The sequence below is a fragment of the Myotis yumanensis genome, unplaced genomic scaffold (assembly GCF_028538775.1).
Source record: "Myotis yumanensis isolate MYYU_CA2020_CCGP unplaced genomic scaffold, mMyoYum1.0.hap1 SCAF_17, whole genome shotgun sequence".
Taxonomy (NCBI): Eukaryota; Metazoa; Chordata; class Mammalia; order Chiroptera; family Vespertilionidae; genus Myotis; species Myotis yumanensis.
Genome location: NW_027223768.1, coordinates 25,721,133 through 25,739,512, shown reverse-complemented (window position 1 = coordinate 25,739,512; position 18,380 = coordinate 25,721,133). Strand labels below are relative to the sequence as shown.

General features: G+C 37.6%; 1 protein-coding gene across 2 annotated transcripts in view; it reads right to left on the bottom strand.

Annotated features, from left to right (window-relative positions):
• Positions 1-18,353, bottom strand: part of SWT1 (SWT1 RNA endoribonuclease homolog) — a 60,203-nt gene extending 41,850 nt beyond the window's left edge. Inside the window, exons 1-9 of one of the 2 annotated variants that reach the window (XM_070396037.1) lie at positions 18,238-18,353; positions 14,010-14,093; positions 12,424-12,504; positions 10,460-10,518; positions 6,876-7,617; positions 5,472-5,546; positions 3,940-4,069; positions 3,071-3,172; positions 2,569-2,757 (exon numbers count right to left, since the gene is read on the bottom strand). In XM_070396037.1, coding sequence (XP_070252138.1) covers positions 2,569-2,757; positions 3,071-3,172; positions 3,940-4,069; positions 5,472-5,546; positions 6,876-7,617; positions 10,460-10,518; positions 12,424-12,504; positions 14,010-14,084 — 1,453 coding nt within the window. In that variant the 5' untranslated portion in view covers positions 14,085-14,093; positions 18,238-18,353. Of the gene's footprint in view, positions 1-2,568; positions 2,758-3,070; positions 3,173-3,939; positions 4,070-5,471; positions 5,547-6,875; positions 7,618-10,459; positions 10,519-12,423; positions 12,505-14,009; positions 14,094-17,482; positions 17,566-18,237 lie in introns of those variants that run through there. The other variant, XM_070396039.1, reaches the window with a different exon arrangement.
• Positions 18,354-18,380: the final 27 nt, after the last annotated feature.

Here is an 18,380-nt window from a genome sequence, read left to right as displayed (position 1 = left end):
ATAAGTCACTGTGAGCATCTTTGATTATTTCTTTAGGATTCTAGAAAGAGAATTATATTTTAGGCTTCTTGATATACACAGATAAATGCTTTCCTGAAAGTTACTAATTCATAATTCCCAAAGCACTAAAGCAATGTAACTGTTCCTAGCAGGTGTTGGGGGAAAGTAACTTTCTAAATTTAGAAGCAATAAAAAGAAATTTAAAAAAATGTTAAAGAAATTAACAACATTCAAAATAGCCAACAGACAGGAAGATATATGCAATGAACAAAGGGCTGACTAATTGTATTTCTTTCTTTTGTGAATTACCTATTACTAATCTTCATTCACTTGGGGAAAGGCATATTTAGTTTTTCTAATCAATCTGTATAAGCTTTTCATATGATACAAGAATTATCACCTACTTGAAGCCATAAACCATTAAGTACTTTATATATTACCTGACATAAACAATTACACAAATAATCTATTATTATATCTACAACTTTATAACTAAAAGCAACTTAACAAAACTAAGGTCAAATAAGATTCAAACATTAAAGTGAAACATGGAGTTCAAGGAAGACACCCAGAAATTGAAACAACACAGAAGTTTAAGACAGCTACTATGATCTGTCCTCCTTAACCATCAAAAAGCACGGGCTGAAGAGGTCAAAGCATCAAAAAAGCACATGAAAATGGAAAAGTCAAAAGAAACGTAGTAAGCATCTAAAAATAGTAAGAGTGGCCAAAATATCTATTCTCAAATGAACTCTTCTAAACTAATTATCAAAGCTAATCTATTGAAGAAATTTCTATCTAGAACAAGTGCTTAATCTCTCTGTGTCTCATTTCCTCATCAGTAAAATGGGGCCAATATGACTATCTTCCATGGTACAATAAGGTTTGAATGAGATATTAGGTGTAAAGCTTTTGGAAAAGGGTCTGGAAAATAATGGACATAATTATCTATATTATTATATAATCAAATGTCATTTGTATCAACAAACTAAAAAAAAAGATTGAGTAAGCAAAATTCCTTTCTCTTATTAAGGACTGGGACTTTACTGAAATTATGGATTACATAAGGGGTTAATTTTGTTAATTGTGTGGTTGTTTAAAAAAGAATCTTTTCCGTTAGCAACACATACCTAAGTATTTATGGGTAAAAATAATATGATATGATATTTGGGATTAACCTCAAACTATTACAGAAGTTCCAGGAATTAGGGGAGAAGAGAAAAAGGAAGTAAGAGAATAAATAAGAATGGCAAATGCTGATAATTACTGAAAATGAGTGATAAGTACAAAGGGATTCATTATATTATTTTCTCTATTTCTGCATTTGAACTTTTGCATAATAAAAAGAAGAAAAAGACCATCTAAGGTGTTCAATTTAATGTATTCAAACATTTTAATTTTTTTTAACTCTAATAAGTGATACTTACTTGAGATTTTCCTTTGAAGGCTCTTAAACAAATCACATGAAGTTCCTATTTAAAGTACGTAAGTATTGTAGTTGGAATATACTAATAAATATTTATAAATGGAATGAATAAATGAATGGTGGAGGCCCCTTTTCTTCAAAGATCTAAGACTACTAAACAGCTGAGCCAAAAGCCCTCTCAGCATTAATACCATAATTATATTCATATTAGAATGAATTCTTTCATATCTTGTGGTAAATACGGGTATGGTAGACAATATAAGTCCATGATACTTATAACAATGTAAATCTTAATATATAAATAATTCTGAATTGGGAAGAAACAAATTTTTAAGAATTAAATAAATCTTGTAAATGGATGTATAAACTTTGCAGAGGCAACAGTGTTCTTTACACACACATTCCTCTACCCCCGCAAAAAAAAAGTTCTATAAAGGCTCTAAGGCTAGAATGATTTAAAAATGAATTAAACTAATATGGAAATAAATCAAATCAAGAGAAAACCTACAGATCTTTATTATAAAGACACCTCCCTATTAGATTCTGACAAACTAGAGGAGACAATGCCTGCCTCTGCACTGTATTAACTGCATGTAGTGATGGATTAGCAACTTAGATCACTTATAGCTCTCATTGGTATTGTTCTTACTATATTTTTGTATTTTTAACCTTAAGTTTTATTTTTTAATTGATTTTAGAGAGAAACATCCATTTTTGTTGTTCCACTTATTTATGCTGTGCATTCATTGGTTGATTATTGTATGTGCCCTGACCAGGGATCAAACCCACAATCGTGGCATTATCGGGACAACACTCTAATCAACTGAGTTACTCGGCCAAGGCAATAATAGTATTTTTTTAAAAGAATCCAAAGTAGTATATTATATACAACTATGCACACAGAACCATACGTCACTATCTGTGAAATACAGACATAACCTAAGAAGGTCTAGGAGAAGCATAAAATTAAAAATCAAAGATCCTCAAACCAAGCCTAATAGAATACCCCAACCCATCACTATGTCCTGCCATTTTACATGGCAATGGTTATAAATTTTTAAAAGTTTTGCACCATTTCCCTCTAGTAATGAATCAATCCCAACAAATCTTAATCAGGAAGTACATGAGAAAACAATACCTACAAAGTTTTTGGGATGCAAGTTGTATTGATTGACCCCATAGTTTTCTGTCTTGACTTTTGAGACTGTCATTGAGGAAACGAACCGCAGGAATAGCTTTGTGCTGGGCATATTTCAGTAGTTTTCCTGCCTTCATACGATCTAGCTCTTGTACAACTACCCAGGGAATTATTAACACAAGCCTGTCAAAACCTAAAAAAATAAAAGATGTCTTAGAAGTCAAGAAATATTTAGAGTTACTAAATCACACATATATGAAAAATGGAAATAAAAAACAGTTGTGTCAAAAGAATGTTACAAAAATAAATACTATTGAAGATTAAAGAAGAGTCCATTTAGATAGCTAGCTAACCTTAGAAGGACCTCTTTGTTTTTTTTAAATTTAAACTGATTATGCATAATATATGCTTAATAGTATATTCAAAAGGAAATGTGCTAGGGGAAGGAGAAATACCCATATTACTGTTAACATAAAATACCAACTCAAAGTATGTTTCATAAATACCTGGGATTTCTGTTGTCTTCAAAATCCTAACAAATTTGAGATGATTCATCAGAATATTTGTATCAATAACAATTAGAAGATGTTTGTCTGAAGCAGTACTTGCTAGAGAAAAAGAGACAAGTTAGGATTTCATGACACTTAAAATGGACTTCTTTAAAAACTAAAATTTTGATATCATAGAAGTTTGATAGCATTAAGAGAGGCAGTCCTTCAGACAACAAAAACAAAAATATATTTATTCCAATTCTTAAGAGAAGGAACAGTAATAATTAATAATCTACCAGTAGAATATTATGAATTGCTTATGGATAAATTTATAGGGCCATTGTGAGAGAATCAGGTTAATATACACAAAGACAATAAATTGAAAAATTCAATGTCAATGTGATATATCATTACTATTTTTATATACAATTCAAAATAGCATATTAATAGATTTTGAATAATATCTATCATTATCTTCTCCCACTAGTAAGAATGATCAAAACCTTACTATATAAATAAGAAATCCAGGCATATAATAACTTCAAGCAATTTGCATTCTTTCTGATCAGTGCTTTTACTTAGTTGTTAAAAGTTATGATTAATAGCAGAAATAAAAAACAACTTGACTCTGACTACTGCCCCTTGGCACAAAGAGAAACAGAAGATATATCTGCCTAATAATGTGAGAAATATAAAAACAAATGATGATAAGACAAATATTAGACCTACTCCTATAGCTAAAAGAAATACATCGTTCTTTATAATTTCAAATGAGCACATTTTAACATTTTTCACCAAAATATTATCAAAATTGAATGTCGGCGTATTCATTAAGAAAGCACAGGAGATTATAAATATGGTCATCATATGGATATCGGATATACCAGCAGAGGAATGCACAGCATCTTCTACCAAGTCAATCTCCATGCTCGATAACTCTCCAGGAGGAGGGACCACAGGCAAATCCACAGTTTTCCCCACACGTGCAGCATGAAGCTCTTCTACGATCTGCATCTAAATTGTAAAAGACCCGCAGTAAAATATTTTCAATTATTTACTCTGCAGATTAATTAGAAAGCAATGAATTCTTAATTAATTCACTTAAGATGAGATGGATTATGGGAAGAAAAACATTGACAAAAATATGGATGTAGCATGGTAAAAGAATACAGACTTATAAACATATACAGGGTTTTTAAAAAGTTCTTCTCTTAATATTGCAGTAACCTTAGGCAAGCAAAGTATTTAACCACCTTGGGTCCCAGTTTGTTAATCTACAAAATAGGAATGTTAAATATCTATTTCTTTTTACTATTTTTGGGAGGATTAAAAAAAATGCTACAAAGTTTCTCCCACAGAGCCTAGTACATAGTAGACCCTCACATTAAGTTATTCTCATCCCCATTCTTACTATAAGTATTTTAGGAGACAAATGTATTTATATCTAGATGAGTGCTCTGCTTGAGATTTCTAAGAAAAACTAAAATCTGCCGAAACCGGTTTGGCTCAGTGGATAGAGCGTCGGCCTGCGGACTGAAGGGTCCCAGGTTCGATTCCGGTCAAGGGCATGTACCTGGGTTTCCGGCACATCCCAGTGGGAGATGTGCAGGAGGCAGCTGATCGATGTTTCTCTCTCATTGATGTTTCTAACGCTCTATCTCTCTCCCTTCCTCTCTGTAAAATATCAATAAAATATATTTTTTTAAAAAAAGAAAAGAAAAACTAAAATCTAAATATAGCTTTAGAGCAAAGGGGAAAATCAAGGGTTACTTGCCCACAAGACAGAAAAATACAACTGACTGTCATAAATAAAAACCCATCACAATCAATATGGGTTTTAAAGTCTTCTTAAAAATAGGAAAATACATTGTTCTATAAATCTAATTTCAATTCAGGACTAAGGAACACAAAATATGCAATAATTCTATGACGTTCAATCAGGAGATTCTAGCTGGGAAAATGATGCAGGAGGTAAAAATAATAAATATGACTGCACTCTTGCTTTCACTGAATAACATTTTCATCTTATTTCAGATTTTTTAAAAATGGTAAAAAAAAAAAAATGTTAGCATCAAACTGCATTTTGGCAAGTCCAGGCATAAAGCATGCAAAAGCCTGATATAATTAAATCAAAAGTTATGTAACTTGTGGGCAATGGGCTCTATGCTCTTTATTCAAAAACAGATTCAAGTTGATTAGAAACAAAAGCAAAAAGGTGATTAAGAAAATGTAAACACTTTTCCAAAAAGTTATTCATGATTTCATAAGAACTTACATACTGATTTAGGACAGATATTGGTGTTATTTTCATATTACCCGTATATACTTCATATAAAGTCATTATTTTTTATTAAAATAGAAACTGTTTGACTTAATTTCATTAAAAACATTAGAAGTAGATAAGTATATTATTAACCTCTTGATCTGTATCTGGAATACTTTCATATGACACCGAAGAATGTTCTGCTTCACAATGTTGTGCTTCAAAACTCTGAAATGAAAAGTAATTTTATTAGTTTAGAATGAAGCATATACCTACAGTGGGATTGTCTAACCTTGGCAACATTGACATTGGGGTCAGATAACCAAGATGAGTTTCTACCTCACAGACTTTTAAGTACTAAGTTTATAAAAGTAGTACATAAACCATTAATTTCTAGAACATTAATTTGTAAAGCTGGAGATAGAGTGCAATCTGTGGAAGGTCTATATCAAAGGACTATAAAATCTAGGCAACAAAAGGAGTATTTTCTCTTAGGAAAGCATACCAGGATTACTACTTCCAGAAAATACAATTATTTCCTTGTAAAGTACAATCATTATTTTAGGAAAATAATTATGTACTGAAAAATTTGTGAGGAAAACAAAACAACATAATACTAAGATGATTCTCTACTGTCAACCACATGCTGAAGACAATATTTTCAAGATAAGAATGTTTACTTACTGCTTCTATGTCTAAATGACTTTAAGTCAGATAAAGCTGCAATCAAAGGAACAGTTTATAAAGAACTTTAATTCCAATAACTACAAAGTAATCACGCAAAAATGTCTCCTCTACAACTTAATATTCATCTTTCTGGGTGTTCTATAGTACCTGGGGTTCAAGAAGAGTAGGAGAGACTGCCACAGTGTTTTTGTTTTTTCTTAATCCTCACCAGAGAATAGGTTTTTTAAATTGAGTTTAGAGAGAGGAAGGGGGATATATAAAGAGAGAAACATTGATTGGTTGCCTCCTGAATGCACCTAACTGGGGATCGAACCCAAACCTTGGTATGTGCTGACTGGGAATCAAACCCGCAACCTTTCGGTGTACAGTACGACACTCCAACTAACTGAGCCATTTGGCCAGGGCCATAGTGCTTTTTATTATTATTATTTATTGATTTCAGAGAGGAAGGGAGATAGAAACATCAATGATTAAAGGGAATCACTGATTGGCTGCCTCCTGCACGCCAGTTACCGGGGGGATCAAGCCCGCATCCTGGGCATGTGCCCTTGGCCAGAATCGAACCTGGGATCCTTTGGTCCGCAGGCTGGTGCTCTATCCACTGAGCCAAAATGTAAAGGGTAATAGTGCTTTTTTTAAAGGACTATCTGTAATTGCGTGTTTCTACATTTTTACACATTCCCTTCTATTATGGATCTTTGATATTTGCCAGGATATCTTCCTAAAGACATGGAATTAAAGGGGTCAAATACAGGAACCAGCACATATCTTCCTGACTAAATTTGAACCAGTCCTCTGTGATCATTATTAGTAATGGGAACAATATTACTCTTTGCTAAAACCTACATTCTCTATTCTGTAGTACCTTACCTGGGTCTGGTGTTCACTAGAACTTGAATCATTACTTTCTTGATGCTCAAGATGATATTTTCCTTTCCACTCACAAACAGCCTGCTTACAAGTAAAATCTGAAAACAAATGTTTACTTTTTTGCTTCATCAAATTTAATGAAACCTGAAAGTTTTCGAGGCATCCTTTTTTCTTCTGCTTAGTCGTTGACTTGCTTGACTCTAAAAGGAAAATGTTTTCTTCTACAGGCTTCTGGTGGGTATTGTGGGATTTTACTGGGATTTTGAAACTGACCTTCCTTCTTCTAGATTCTTGGGGTTCCTTAAATATCTTGTTGGAATTATAATCCTGAGAAAATTGGATTCTCTTGCACTTTTCCAAAACACACCTTTCAAAAGTGTCTCTGTATCTATTGTGCCTTTCTTTCTTGAGATCTTTCATCTTCTGCCTGTGAGCAAGTAAATGAGGCCGTAGTTTTTCATTTGCCTGGCCTTCAGCTTTAGGTTTCACATCTTTGGCAATTTTAGGAATGCTAAGGTTTTTAACTCCATGGTCAAGGTTACTCCTAACATTTATCAATTTAATGTCTTTATCTTTAAAATCTACACATTTACTTATATCTTTTTCAGTTCCATTTGAAGAAGGACTTTGTGAAATAATTTGATTATCATTTGAATATGATGCTTCTTGAAGTTTAATAGGTTCTTGGGATGACGAATTGATTTTTGGTCTCTTTCTTAGAGTGTCAGTGTCTACATTCAGTCTGTAAAGCAGCACAGAAACCTAGGTTACATTACACTTGTACACGATTGTACATAATTTGAACTGTATCATTTTAGTTAGGAAATAACAGAACTAGCCTGACACATACTCATAAAAAGTAGAAATTACTACATTAGGAATTAAATGAAAAGGATTACTCAACTGGTATTGGAATAATTGGTTTTCTAACACAACACAACAAATTTAAATCTTTATAAAATAACTTGAGAACATAAATTCCAAATAGATGAAACATTTAAGCGCAAAATAATTATTATCATAATTGCTATACTTCATATCAAACCCTTAAAAACCACAGGGGAAAAATATTTATCTAATTTATTTTTTTTAGTCTGATTTATTTTAGTAGAGAACTTCCTAAACTTAAAAGCCATGGGGAAAAATCACAAGGGAAAATAATAAATGTAAATGACTATTTACTTTCACATTTTAGCATATTAAAAATTAATAAAACTTAAAGAACTGGAAAATGGAATTTGATATAATATATATACATATATAGATACACATGTGTATCAATATTTGTATATCTATATGTACATATGTAGATATATGTATATGTGTGTATATACATATATCTACATATATATATGTATACGGCATATATATATACGGCAGCTTATTAGCCTTAGAAGATAAAAAGCTCATCAAAAAGTATTAAGACTCTAGAATAGCCCATAAACAGAACAAGAATGAAAGAGAAAAAGGGAAAGGCTAATAAACATTTGGGAAAATAAATCTGACTTCCTAGCAATCACAGTCATGCTAATTAGAACATACCATTTTCTTTTATCAAATTAGCAAAGATTTTAAAATAACATGTATTAGCAAGAAGTTGAAAAATGGATCCTCTCTCATATATTGCTGGTGGAAATACAAAATGATTACAGTTCCAAAAAGGAATTTGAAAATATAATTAAAGATTCTAAAAATGTTCCTATTCTTTGATTTCTCAGTAATTTTCATTTTAGAAATTATCATGGTAAAAAAAATTAATAAACTAAAAAAAAGATTCAATTCAGGATTATTTATAATAGCAAAGCATCAAGTACAAGATAAATGTTAAAATTTTGGAAATGACTAAGAAACATGTCAGTCTACCAAATATGCAATAAATGCACAAATATTTTTAAGTAGGCATTCAACTATTCAGCATTGCAAGGGCTAAAGCTAAATAACAGATTTTGAGTAAATGCTGAAGCCGAGTTGAACTTCACTGCATTCTTTTTTATTTTAATTAGGTGCATATTTTTTGTTTCAGGTTCTGATATGCTGTGGGACTTGCCTTTATTAAATTTTATATTTTGTTCATCACGGATTTTTTGCATAAATTTAGATTTTTTTAAATCCTCATCCAAGGATATTTTTCCATTGATTTTTAGAGAGAGTGGAAGAGAGAGGGAAAGACAGAGAGAAACATCGATGTGAGAGAAACACATCAATTGGTTGCCTCTTGCACGCACCCCGAGCAGGACCCGGGACAGGGAGAAGCCTGCAACCGAGGTACTTTCCCTTGACCAGAATGAAACCTGGGACCCTTCAGTTTGCAGGCCAATGCTCTATCCATTGAGCAAAACCAGCCGGGGCAGAACTTCAATGCATTCTTTAAAAATTTTATATTCTATTCTTAAAATTTTTTTCTTCTTCCTCACAAAGACTTTGTGGACAAGTCTATGGGGTAACCAAAGGCTAGAAAATGTGCCCTTAACTTAAGCAAAAGGTAACTAGAAGCCCGGTGCATGAAATTTGTGCGGGGGGGGGGGGGTGTCCCTCAGCCCAGCCTGCACCCTCTCCAACCTGGGACCCCCTGAGGGATGTCCGACTGCCCTCTCACAATCTAGGACTGCTGACTCCCAACTGCTCGCCTGCCTGCCTGACTGCCTGATTGCCCCTAACTGCTTTTCCTGCCAGCCTGATCACCCCATAACCACTCCCCTGCCAGCTGATCAACACCTAACTGCTCTCCTGCCGGCCCAATTGCCCCTAACGTCCCTGCCGGCCTGGTCGCCCCTAACTGCCCTCCCCTGCAGACCTGGTCGCCCCCAACTGCCCTCCCCTGTAGGCCTGGGTTCCCTCCCGCAATTGTCCTCCCCTACAGGCCTGGTCACCCCTAACTGCTCTCCCCTGCAGGCCTGGTCTCCCCCAACTGCCCTCCCCTGCTGGCCAACTTGTGTCCACATGGGGGAAGCCATCTTATGTGTTGGAGTGATGGTCAATTTGCATACTACTCTTTTATTAGATAGGATAATTATCCAACCCTAGCTGGTTTGGCTCAGTGGATAGAGCATCAGCCTGTGGACTGAAGGGTCCTGGGTTTGATTCTAGTCAAGGGCACATGCCTGGGTTGTGGGCTCGATCCCCAATGGGGGGCATGCAGGAGGTAGCCAATCAATGATTCTCTCTCATCATTGATGCTTTTCTCTCTCCCTCTCCCTTCCTCTCTGAAATCAATAAAAATATTTTTAAAGAAGATAATTATCCAAATTTTATTAATCAGCCTCCTAACTTCTATTACTCTACGTAATGAAGGTATGTATCTTATAAAGGTGTGAAAAATCAAATCACTTGAGATAAAAATCTACATTTTAATCTACATTCTATTTGAAAGTGTCTTTTATATAGTGTAGAATTCTGATAGACTTTTTATTTCACTCCACTTTTCCTTGAACTTATATTAACAAAATTCAAAAATCATTATCTGTGATGCACCTAGAAATATCTGCATTCAAAACAGTACTAATCAAAGTAAGTAAAGGATTTTGCAAGTCTAAATATTTAGTCTCACAATTCTAGACCAAAAGAGTAAAAAGGGGGGAAGTTACCTTTTCAGTTCATGTCTTCTTTTTACATTACAGTTCACAATATCTATATGATCTGATTTCTGGAGGAGAAAAAAAATCTATCATTAAAGACATATAAGTTGTGCAGTGGCACCACAGTTACAGGGCAAAGAGACTGGCAGACAATTTTTTCCCATGACTACGTGGCAGTGAATTGGCGGACACAATGGTTTAATGAATCCTTCCAATAAACGTGTGGAATGGACATCATTATCATCCCCCATTTACAGATACAGTAGGCAAGGCTCAAGCGGAGCAAATTCTCTTCTGCAATGTCACAGGGCAGGGCAGCAGCAGAGCCATGACTAGAAACCAGATCAGTCGACTCTCTCTTCTGCCACCCTGTCTATGTACTTTGATGAAACAGGGCTTGACACAAGAAAAATAAGAGAGAAACAGGATATAGTCCCTTTCCGAAAGAGCTTATATAGTAAAACAATAAAGAGAAGTAGAAGAGAAGTACAAATAGCCTAATGTAAGGATACAATTAAGCATCAAAGCAGAAAAGGAGACAATAAGTTGTAAAGTGTTTAAAACATCAACCACTGCCCTGACCGATTTGGCTCAGTGGAGCGTCGGCCTGCAGACTGAAAGGTCCCAGGTTCGATTCCGGTCAGGGGCATGTACCTTGGTTGCAGGCACATCCCCAGTAGGGGGTGTGCATGAAGCAGCTGATCAATGTTTCTCTCTCATCGATGTTTCTAACTCTCTATCCCTCTCCCTTCCTCTCTGTAAAAAATCAATAATATATATATATATATATATATGTATATATATATATGTGTATATATATATATATATATATATATATATTTTAAAACATCAACCACCAAAAGTTAAAACATTCCTGGAACAAAAGTGGGCAAAATATATGCTAAAGATTGAATATACATTGAATCAAGATTAATGAGCAAAAGAAAGGCATTCTTGGCTAGGAGTACTAGGCATTCTAAAAGCTAAAGACGATTAGAACAAATTCAGTAGAGACAAAATAAACCAGCCTAGCTAGAAGCAGAAGTTTTGAGGCAGAAGAAAAAAGAAAAATGAAGAGTTAGGGTGTGATCAAATTTAAGAGCGTCCTGAAAGACAAACTAAAAAATGAGTGAAGGTTTTTAACACAGACAAAATATGATGAAATCAGTGTTTAAAGAAGGTTAATACAGTAACAGTAAGTTGAAATAGCAGTTTCATTATATGAAAACAAACAATTTCTTAAAAACACAATTCTGCATTCATGGAACTTTCACTAATTTCTCGTAGTACCCACAACTCTGTTGCTATCTTGATATAAACCTAACTTCAACTTGAATGAAGTAAGTACACTTCACCAATCACCCACGCACCAGCTTCACATGTTTAGTCTGCTATCACTATTTCCAATTATTTGTGTGAGGATGGAAAGAACTTTGAACTTGGCTTTGTCACTGGGCATAGCAGGTCCTCTAATAACATTGTTTCCTTCATTGCTTTGTTATAACATTGATGAGATGCTGTAGGAACTTAACTGTATTTGTATCAATTAGCTTACAGTAAATTGATTTCATTATAAATTGTTTATTTAAAGTCCCAGAACCTACCAACGACACTGAGAACTTGGCTACTTGCCTTGGCTACTTCAAAAGGAAATTGTAAAGATAAATACAACCATATATGGGAAAATATGTAAAAAAATGTCTAAATTTATATCCATGTAGTCTAATCCCAAACGATAGGTTCTATCAGCACAAAGAAATAAGGAACTTGATAAATGCTTTTTGGTGAGTAGAAGGAAGAAAAAAAAAAATCAACCTGGTTTTCTTTCCATTGGCTATCAAAAAGTATAACACACAGCAAAAAAAAAACTAATGAAAAAATAGGGGTGAATTTATATTATAAGCCTCCTAAGTGTACATTCAAACTTTAATATAAATAATTTTCCGAGTTATTTATAGTATTTAAACACTCACCAGTTTTCTCTTCTCTGATGAAATTGATCTTACAGAGCAAGATGAGCTAGTAGAACTTGTTGAGGTTTTTTCTTTCTTATCCTAAGAATGGCATTTGGAAAAAAGGAAAGAAAAGCACAAAATAAAGCACATTATTTCATCACTATCATAAATCAACATTCTTTCTACATTAATAGTAAATTTCAGAGGAGAACAATGTTCAAAGGCACACAAACAGTTAAGAGGAAGGGTAACCCAACTAGAAGGGAGACTCAACCAGAGACAGGAGAGCTAGGTGCTCTAAAACTAGAGATGAGGTAGGATACAAGTGTTACAGCAGAAGGCCATCTGACAGCGCAGGTAAGGGCACTGGGAGGTGTCTAGGCCATGGTGGAACCAGTCTTCTATAAATAAAACCCATATATCCAGTTCTTTTTCCCTAGGTACTGATTCAACAGATCCAAGACAAATATATTATGAGTACCTACCATGTGCAAAAGACGTAGACAGTGGGGACAGAGTAATGAAAAAACTCTCAAAGTCCCTGCCCTTCAGGAGGTTAAAATCTAGAGCAGGAGTTTACAAATAATGTATTCAGTGTGTCACACTATGCTATGGGGGATGAGGGAGGAAGCAGAGAAAAGAATAAGGGAAATATTGGGAGGTGGGGGCTGAGGGAGCTGCAATTTTAAAGAGTAAAGACCTAAAGAAGGGATGGAACAAACCATGTGATTATGTAGGGTAAGTGTTTTCAGTTCACAGGGAATAGCAGCAGGGGCAAAGCCCTGAGGCAGGAATGCTGGCTTGCTGGAACACAGCAAGGAAGCCATGGGGTGGAGGAAACAAAGGGTTTGGAATGAAAGGGAGAAGAGATGGGACGAGTAGGTCACTTGGTTGGCCCAGCAAGGACTTTAGTTTTCACTCTGGATGAAGTGGAAAACCACTAGAAAGTACTGAGTAAAGGGGTGATAATGCTCTGACTTACATTTTAATAGGATAACTCTGGCTGATGTGTTGAGAACACAAGGAAGCAAAGGTGGAAGCAAGGAGATCAATTTAGGAATTGCTGGCCCTGGCCAGTGTTGTGAAGTGACTGAAGTGTCTCACAGCACTGAAGGGTCTCGGGTCTGATTCCCGGTCAAGGGCACGTACCTGGGTTGCAGGTTCAATCCCCAGCCCTCTTTCTCTTCCCTCCCTCCCTTCCTTCCACTCTCTTTAAAAGTCAATGAGAAAAATATCCTCAATGCTGAGTAAATGCAGAAGGAAGATGTGGAAAATGGTCTAACGAAGAGTTATTTCTATGAAAAGGAGGATTTTGAGGACGTTCAGAATTGAAGTCAGGAATGCCAAGGCAAATTACTTACCTCTCTAAGCTTCAGTTTCTTCATTTATGTAACTAGGACAATAGTAGTACCTACCTGATGGAGTTGTGAGGGATAAATAAAATAACAAAAGTTGAGAGTGGGAAAAGCAAATGACTTCTGGGCCAGAAGGGCAGAACAATAGAGTTACATATGTCATTTTAAAATGGAGGAGTATGCCTTACATTACACAAAAATAAACTGTTAAAAGGGTGTCCTTGGGTTAGTAAATAAAAGAATTCTTACTTCATCAAAGTTGGGTAATGAGGTGGTATCTTTTCTCTGAGACTTCTCTCTTTTTTCACAAGTTTCTTTGGACATTTTGAAAAGCTAAAATAAACATTAAAAACACATTATGTGTATTTTAACACCACCACAAAAAATACATTAGAAATTATTCTTCTTTCAGCTATTTAAAGACTGGAGTTTTACAAAATTATTTCCATTTGCTAACCTTTCCTAAGATAATAGGATTCTCCCACTGTTCCATTATGAGGATTCTCCCTCATAATAATCTATCCTCTCCTTCAACTTCATCTTACTTTAGGAATGACTCCCCAAACTATGCCCATAGCCCTGACTTCTCTCTCGAGCATCTGATCATCATTTTCTACTGCCTGCAGGACTACTGCATTTTGTCCCACCTACACCTCAAAACCAGTTAGTCATAAGTCTTCATTTTCCTGACACACCCACTGTCACTCACTGAGTGAGACTTCAGGCAAATCACACACATTTTTTGAGTCCCAGTTTCATTAGATGTAAAACAGAGATAACCTGTCCCAGAGGGTTTTGAGGGACTTAAATGAAACAATGGATATTAAAATGCCTTGCACCAGGTAGAGCATAGTAGGGCCTAAATAAATACTGGCTTACATAGTTGTCTTCCTACTACCCTGAGCTCCCTGAAGAGTATGCAGTATTAAAAACGTAGGAGGTGCTCATAAATGCTTGCTGAGGGAGAGAACACGTGATTTGTTTTCTTCCTTAGAATATTTACTCTAATTCTGAGCCACTACCAACTCTGGCCCATTTCAGGCTCGGTCACTTTCCCTTACCAGTCCCACCTTTCCAGCCCTGCTCCAAATCAAGTCAATACTGTTAGTTTCTGAACCTCTGCCCCCCCCCCCCCCCCCCCCAGAAAGCATTAAGACGAATATAGTCATTCCTTGTGATCATAGACAGTCTTATAGTACACCAAAAGCATCCTGTGCTGGGACATAGAGACCCAAACTGGGAACATCACCAGGACTGTTGGGACAGGAAAATATAAAAGGTGGGCTAGGAGCAAAGCCCAAAGGAGCGTTTATTGCTGGTAGTAACACATACGGAGACTACAGACCTAAAGGCTAGAAATCAAGCAACTGCAATTACTTCTGGTCAGTTATGATCAGTTAGTGAAGTTCTACGAAAGAATGATTGATTATAAAATCAAACTTTTAGAATGCTTTGATGAATATGAAGAGGAAAGCCTGGTTGATGTAGTGCTGGGGTCCAATCCCAGCGGGTCCAGGGGTCCCCAAAGGTGTGGACGGAGTCGGCGAAGAAGGAATGACACGAAGACAGCCTTCAGTTGATCAGCAGCCTAGTCAGGACCTATAGCCAGGATCTCCAGCCAAAGTTCTGGTCGGAGTTCTGGTTAGGAACTGATCAGGATCTGATGTTTATTGTCTTGTTACATCCGCATTTATACCAGCCGATTTTAATCCTGTCAATTTCTATTACAAAGGTTAGGGCATTTCTTATCTCCATTCCAGGGAGTAAAGATTATGTAGCTTAACTACCCGCCTGGCACTTAATTAAGGGGTTGTATCCCCTCCCTAACCTCAGGGAAAGATCCCCACCTGGGGAAACAACCTTTCTCAGAGAGGTGACCTTGGTTAAAACACATGGCGCTAAAGGGAGCAAACATATTAAGAACAGTATGCTATATATGCCAGGTCCATTGAAACATATGCTGTGCAGATGTTTCTTTCCTGCAGCGACTGTGTCAAGCAGCAAGGATGGACCGGCTTCCGGCAGTGTAGCTCAGTGGTTGAGCATTGACCTATGAATCAGGAGGTCACAGTTTGATTCCTGATCAGGGCACCTGCCCAGGTTTGATCCCCAATAGGAGATAGCCGATCAATGATTCTCTCATCATTTATGTTTCTATCTCTCCCTCTCCCTTCCTCTCTGAAAGCAACAGAAATATATTTAAAACAACAACAACAAAATAATGCTAAAATTTAAACCTCTTATCCTAAAGACAAATTGAAAAAAACACTGCAGATAGTGGACTATTAAAGGAAAAACACCTGTATATTTACCATGACAAGTGCTTTATACTTATACTAGAGGCCCGGTGCACGAAATTCGTGCATGGATAAGGTCCCTAGGCCTGGCCAGCGATCAGGGTCAATCGGGGCCTTCCTTCATTCCATGCCACCCCCCTGGTGGTCAGCACATGTCATAGCTAGTGATCAAACTCCCAGTCTCCCAGTCAAACTCCTGAGGGGACACTTTGCATATTAGCCTTTTATATATATGGATAAAATGTGAAATTCACATTGATTTTGTAAAAATCAAAATATAAACTAAATGAGAGAAGACCTCCTGTGCTGGTCAGCCTCCAGAATGGTCTCTTCTCACATAATAAATAGGGCTGATCTGTGTTTCCAGTAAGATATTGCTAAATGGCAGTATGTGGCAAGGTCACCTAAGACATTGTGGCTTCTGCCTTTCTCTGTCCTGAACTGTTCATTCTAGAGAAAGCCAGCCACCAGGTCATGAGCACATTCAAGGAGTCCATGGAGATGCCCACCTCTTCCCAAAAAACCACCAAGTGCCAGGAATGTGAGTGAGCCACCTTGGGAGCTGATACATGGCAACATCCTTGCCAGGTATCTTCATATCCTCATGAGAAACCCCGGAGCTAGACACCCAAAAAGCCATCTGTGAATTTCCGACCTACTGAAACCGAGGTGTAAAAAAAATGTTTATCATTTTAAGCCACTAAACTTTGGGATAATTTAGGCAGCAAGAGATTAGTAATACACTCACTTCATATAATTCTTCAAACTCGGAAGATTCCTTTTTAGGATGTCTCAAGATCAACAACCGTGCTCACAAATTCTTTTTTTTTTGTATGCATGCATATAAGCATAACCAATGGACACAGGCACAAGGGGGGGTGAGGGCATATGGGGGAAAAAGGAAACATATGTAATACTTTAAACAATAAAGAATTAAAGAAAAAAAATCTTGCTAAAACTCCCATAGAATGTACAGCGCCTAACCCTTGTCATCTTCTGTTTTCCAGCCGGTATGAAATGATTAGAGTGCCAGCGGTTCTCAACCTGTGGGTCGCGACCCCTTTGGGGGTCGCCTAAGACCATCGGAAAACACATATATAATTACATATTGTTTTTGTGATTAATTACTATGCTTTAATTATGTTCAATTTGTAACAATCAAAATACATCCTGCATATCAGATATTTACATTACGATTCCTAACAGTAGCAACATTAGTTATGAAGTAGCAACGAAAATAATGTTATGGTTGGGTCACAACATGAGGAACTGTATTTAAAGGGCCAGAAGGTTGAGAACCACTGGAATCATGATTAGACGGACACACCGAATCAAGCTTTCAACTCTCCCTCCAGTCTTGCAACGATTCTTGGATAATGGACAAATAGAGTGAGCCACACCTCCTAAGTTTTAATGTGTCCTTACCCCGTTTTCTTTAATTGTCTTGCACCTGAGGCTCAAAGCAGCTGCCCTCTCCTGTGGCCTGTAACGTTCGAGCCCGTCCCGGACAGAAGGGCCGCAAAACTTGTTCCCCCCCCCCCCCCCCCCCCCCCGCTGCCTGCCCCGCGGGCTCAGTGCGTGCGGCTCAGGCTCCTGCAGGCCCCGAGTCCAAGGAAGACAAGAACCAAGGGGGGGAGGGGACTCCCTGGGATGTGCCCCAGGGAACCCGCATGACACCCATCAAGTGCCCGAAGCTCAGCACACTCAGAGTTCTGGTTATTAAAAGCCTAGATACCAGCGTGAGGGGGGAGGGGGCGGGTGGCCCAAGTCACCGGACGCTTACAACCCCGGCGCAGCGCGAAAGAAACCGGGAATACGCGGATTACAGCAAAAATAAAAACAAAACGAGAGTGATCGGGTCCCGGCGCGGGGGAGGGTGCGAAATGCGGAGCGGACACCAACTTGAAGCGGCCGGGCTGACAGGCGAACTCGCCAGCGGCTCCCAAACCGCGGGGACTAGAACCTACGCGGAGCCAAGGGCAGCCCCAGAGGCAGGGCCGGGCCAGAACCACACCCTTCACGGAGCCCGCTGGACCCCGGGTCCGCCCACCTATCGCCCGCCCCATCTTACATTCAGAGTGGCCCCCGGAACCCCCAGGACGGCCGGCTGCCCGCAAGGTCCCGCACTAACCAGAGGAGCCTGCCCAGCAGAACGTCAACGAATCCCCCCAGCTCCTTACCAGCGCCGGCGGCGGTGGCGACTCCAGAGGCCCCGCCAGGGGAAAGAGACCCCTGAACCCGAGGCCCGCCGGGAAATGTAGTTCTGCACTCGGCTCCAGATTACCACTCGGGAGCATTCACTCTCTCCTAGGACTTGGAACTC